The sequence below is a fragment of the Mus pahari genome, chromosome 1, assembly GCF_900095145.1.
Source record: "Mus pahari chromosome 1, PAHARI_EIJ_v1.1, whole genome shotgun sequence".
NCBI classification, from domain to species: Eukaryota; Metazoa; Chordata; class Mammalia; order Rodentia; family Muridae; genus Mus; species Mus pahari.
Window position 1 is genome coordinate 126,602,631 of NC_034590.1, and position 5,046 is coordinate 126,607,676.

A 5,046-nucleotide genomic window follows, 5' to 3' on the forward strand; every position below is an offset into this window, starting at 1 on the left:
TGTAATGGAAATATGTTCCTTTTCCAGGGGAAAAAAAAAAAAAAAAAAAAAAAAAAAAACACTGTAGCAACTATAGTAGTCACATATACCTATACCAACGCTTTTCCCCCAACCCCAAACTAATTGCTAGATCTCAAGACCCAGGGCTTAACATTAATCACATCCTCCTATCAGGTTCATTTACTCTGCACAAATTTTGGAAGTCAAAGCCAGAGTTCCTGGGAAGATCTACTAAGTAGGCTCTGGGGACTAGTGCACAGATTTTACATCAATTTCTTTTATAGCTCTGCAGATTTCATCTGATCCTCCCAAATCACTCCTCTGTTCTTTCACAGGGAAGCAATGAAGGTTTCACACAATTTACAATTTTATTCATTAATACTTTCCAAGGAAAGTTCTTTCACAAGAGAATTTTGAAGCCTGAAATATATAAGGTAACTCTTTACAAAAAGACAATACACATTTTAAATTCTGTATGCTGTTTTTGAAAGTGCAGAAAAGTTTAATACACATTCTGATTTAATAACATAATTTTAAATTTCTAAAAGTTAAGATAATTTGGAACATGAGAAACCACACACCCCAAGAAGAAAGATTTGCCTTCTTACTCACCCCCAAGTCTTTTTAGATATAGGTAGACATCTCAAATGTACAAAAGAAAAATCACAAAATATACAATTTTCTTTTCAAAGTACATGTGTATGACTGTCACATAAAATGATTATAAAGAAATAACTTACCTGCTTGTGCATTTCTATGTTCAACCCATAGGACATTTCATAATACTGTCAAAGAAGGAAAAGCAATTAAATATCTACCCTTCAAATCATCTCTCCAGTATATTCAAATTGCCCAAATACATGGAAAACACGGCAAGTAGCACAAAGACCTTACCTTAACCAAAATATCCCAGTCAATAAATAAAAAGGATGCCCAATTGCTATCTTTAAAAAACTAGAAGCCACGTTAAGACACACCCAAGAGAAAAACTTTCAAAACTAATAAAAATGTTAAAACTCAGCATTCTTAACTTGTACAACTGTCTTTCTACATCATAAGCAAATGAACTGAAAAAGTCATGAAAATGTGGTTCCACGTGACTCTTAATTCTGAAGCACTGCAGAAACCTCTCTCACAAATGTCGAGGCTTTGAAGGAACGGTTGGGAAAAGGTGGTGGTGCCTCAGGGTTGGGTTTCTTGCCTAGAGTGGACTACTCACTCTTACATGCAGAGCAGAGGAACTGGGCAGGAAATTAATGCATCACCCTGCAAGTTCTTGCAACCCAAAACATACTTCTGAATCATAAAAAAATGCTTCATTATACTTCTGTAAACATAGATTTCATGTGTCTGAATGGGCGTATGACTACAGTACAGAAAATCTGGCAGCTCAAATCAGTACTCCTAAGAACCAAAATAACACTATAGAAATTTAAAGCATACACAGAAAAATATAAACAGATTAGCATGATGAGTGTGAAATTTTCTGAGAAGGGGTCTGGTGTCATTTCCTATCCGAATCATCAATTAAAAGGCATAAAATGCATGCAATTCCAAGAGTATATAGGAAAACTGTCTGGTTACAATTGGAGCAAAAGCAATAAAACAACAAAGAAAACCACTAACAAAAACATTTTGCTTCTGACTTAAAAAAATGAGGTTTTTTTTCCATTTTTTTTTTTAATCTGTAAAAGCAAAGCACAGAAAATTATACCCCATGCAACTGAAGTTTTTGAAAATTTAAATCAAAGCTGGTTGTGGAAGTCAAGTTGTAACCACCTAGAATCACAGGTTGCTAATGGACACATAACCACAGCCTCAACAACACTGGCAGGGCCACTGTGATGGATCCTGCAGCCTCCAGCGATTTAAAATCGTATTCTTGCTTTCAGTCTCCCAAGCTAATGAGCACTTTGCATCTGTGACACAGTTTTCTTACCATGACATAATGCCTCTGCATCTCTGTCTTCTCGCTGGCCAGCTTCTCACATTCCAGCTTCAGACTATTCAAGACATAAAATCAACTAAGTACAGTGTAGAACTTAACTTGTATCCCTCCAACTCCAAATCCACATCCCTTCCTCTAAATCATCACCTCCTATTGTCAAATCAATGGTATTAAACAGCACTTTACTATCGAAAGGGAGGAGAGAGAAATGAGTGACAAGAACCAGTCAGGACTTGCCTCTTTGATAAGGTTAAATGTGGGGGCTGGGAAAGATGGTTTATGTTTTAAAGAAAGAAACCCTCTACCCAATTGAATTCTGAGACTTCACCCAGAATTCAATATTCTTCACTAAATTCACTTACTAAAACAAGGAAATAAACATCGCTAATAATTATATATGCGTGTATATATAACAAAGTTAGGTCCATAAAAATGCCACAGGGAAGGTTTTACCTTTAATATTCTATGTTAATGAAAATCAGAATCAACACGGTCTCATGACAAACTGTTTTTCCCCCTCCAAAAAAATACAGACCAGTTGAATACCATGTGGGGGTGGGAGGTGTTGATCTGGTCAACACCTTGTTTGGGTTCTTGCATTTATGCAATAAGAATTCTGCATCATTAAGGACCCGGTGAAACAAACATGTTTCAAAAGCACTCCAAGTCTAAGAGCCTTGAACACAAAAGCATTGGGGGGGGGGGGTGTCTTGGTTTTGTATTATTAATATTCTTGTTTTTTCATAAAAGTAATGAAATGGCTCAGTGCTTACTTTCCCTGGTTCTTAAATCATGCCATGATGGTAGAAGGAAGAAATCCAGCCCAGAGTAATAAAGAAGCATGAAGTCAAAGGGCCCCAGAATCTTCCCAACCTTCCATCCTCCTGACCCAATAAATCAATATCGAAAGTTTGGCCTCAGCGTTTTCCAAGTCTCCTCAGTTTCGATTGTTCTGCTTCCTTTTCTGTTTACAGGAGAAGAAAATGCTTAATTTCTTTACACCTGCCTAAAGGAAAAAAAGAGGCCCTGACTTGCCTTTTCTGCCCTCAGGGGGGAAATGGTAATACCTTTGTGGTGGGGGGGGGGGAGGCAAAAGGAGGGGGGTAGTGTTGGAAGGGGGTAAGACAAGAGCTAAGCAAACAGAAGGATCAGCTAAAGTCAATATCGTTACCTGTGGTATTGAGCCTGTAAAAACTGAAACTCTTCCTTAATCCGATCACAGGATTCTGAAATTGTAAATTTGAAGGGTTGAGCAGGCTGATGCGGTGCCTAAAGAACAACAATAAAATATTTAATTAGCCCACATCGCAGGTGGGGGGTGGACGGCCGGCGGTCCGAGAGGTGGGGGGGTTGGTCGCGCCGCTCCCGCCTCTCGCTCGCCTGCTGGGGTCCCGGGGCCTCCGGGGAGGGGGGCCTCCCTCGGCTCAGCTCTTCAGCCTGGCTTCCGCCCCCCGTCACCCCCCAACCCCCGAGCCCCCGGCCCGGCTCTCCCATCCCTCCCTACCCGGAATCGAAAGTGGCCCGTCGGAGGCAGCCGCGCCATGGCGTCGAGCGGCCGTCAGCTAGCAGAGCGAGTCCGGCCTGTGGCCGCCGGCGCCCTCCACCCCGCAGACTCGAGCCGCCCGGCTCGCCCCCCTCGGGAGAGCCGCGCGGGCGGAGAGCGGCGGCGCGCCGCTTCCCGGGGCTTCAGAGACAACAATAAGAAAATGGCTACAAGTCGGTCGCCTCCCGCACCCTCGGAGCGGCCGGCCGCGGACGGGGCTGCGGGCGCGGCGCCACTCACCGGGTGGCGCGTCTGCGGGTACATCTTGCTCAGGTCGCGAATCATCCACGCCGCTTTAGTTGGCTGCGCCAGGCAGAGGCGCGCGGCTCATCCGCTTCGAGGGCCCCGCGGCGGCGTCCCGGGCCTGCGGGTCTCGCGTGACGCGGGCGGCAGGCAGGCGCGGCGGCTGGGCGCGGGCGGCCGGCTCCGCATTCCCCGCGGGCGTCACTGAGGGCGGCGGGCACCGTCCGTCCTGCGCCCGCCGAGCCCCGCGCCCGCCGAGCGCCGCCCGCCTGCTCGCGCCCCACTCCAAACTTTTTTTATTTGTCTTTTAATTGGCTGCTATTCCTCGGAATGAATGGTCGCTTCTTCCCTGAGAGCGAGCGCAAACTCCTTTGGTTCGGAAGAGGTCTCGCGGCGCTTGGGGGTTCTCTGGAGATTTTTTTCACTTCACAGCAACGATCTTTTAAAAGGCACCTTTTAGCTTCTTTTACCACATTTCATTTCCTTTTCTTCCTTCCTGTTTTTTTAGCCCCAAATTGAAGGGGATTATAAAAATAAAAGAGCGAAACGCTTGCGGCTTTTTAAAATTCTCTTTCAAACTCTGCGAACACCACCTCAAAATAATACACGAGTGTGTAAGAGGGGGAAGAAGGCAGCCAACAGCCGAACGCCCGCTCGGAACAGCTCTAACAACGCGCTCTGTGTAGGTGACTTCTTTGACCAAATTTAGCAGCAGCTAATCATTAACATTCTGATACATATTCACGACCATCCGCGGAGGGCCCAAGGAGCATCCCGGGAGATGTAGTCCTCGCGCGGCTACTGTAGCCGGGGATGCCTCCAGATTGACTACAGTCTCCGGCTAGCCCCGCGCGCTCTCCGCGGCGCTCTCCAGGAGCCCCGCCCTCCCGCGGCGCGAGGGCACCGCATCAGCCAATCGGAGATGGCTGAACATTAATCGCCGTTCTGTGTTACTGCCCATCATTTCACCGCTGACAAATGGCAAGCCAGGAGGGCGGGGCCGGACAGGCTGGCCCCACGTGGGGACAGGGCGTGGCGAGGAGCTCCGACCAATAACTGCAAAGAACTGGTGCTGGCGGAGGCGGGGCGCAGCGGCCCGCCCGGGGCGGAGCCTCGCCCTGGCCGCTGTTCCCTAGCGCGAGCGTTCGAACCGCGGAAACATTTGTTCAGCTGTCAATCAAAGTAACGTGGGGTGGTGAGCCTCGGCGGCTGCTGTCGCTGCTGCCCTGGCTGCATCTTTAGAAGCAGGTTTCGGCGGCGATGGCGGCGGCGGTGAGCCTGCAGGCGGGTCCGAAGACGCCCTCCGAGGCTC

At 47.2% G+C, this 5,046-nt stretch overlaps 1 protein-coding gene across 3 annotated transcripts in view; it reads right to left on the reverse strand.

Moving 5' to 3' along the window:
• Positions 1-4,543, reverse strand: part of Tle4 (TLE family member 4, transcriptional corepressor) — a 150,010-nt gene extending 145,467 nt beyond the window's left edge. For all 3 annotated transcript variants that reach the window (XM_021204294.1, XM_021204238.1, XM_021204230.1), the window contains exons 1-4: positions 3,732-4,543; positions 3,120-3,217; positions 1,940-2,003; positions 741-785 (exon numbers count right to left, since the gene is read on the reverse strand). In XM_021204294.1, the coding sequence (XP_021059953.1) occupies positions 741-785; positions 1,940-2,003; positions 3,120-3,217; positions 3,732-3,776 (252 nt within the window). In that variant the 5' untranslated portion in view covers positions 3,777-4,543. The remainder of the gene's footprint in view (positions 1-740; positions 786-1,939; positions 2,004-3,119; positions 3,218-3,731) is intronic.
• Positions 4,544-5,046: the final 503 nt, after the last annotated feature.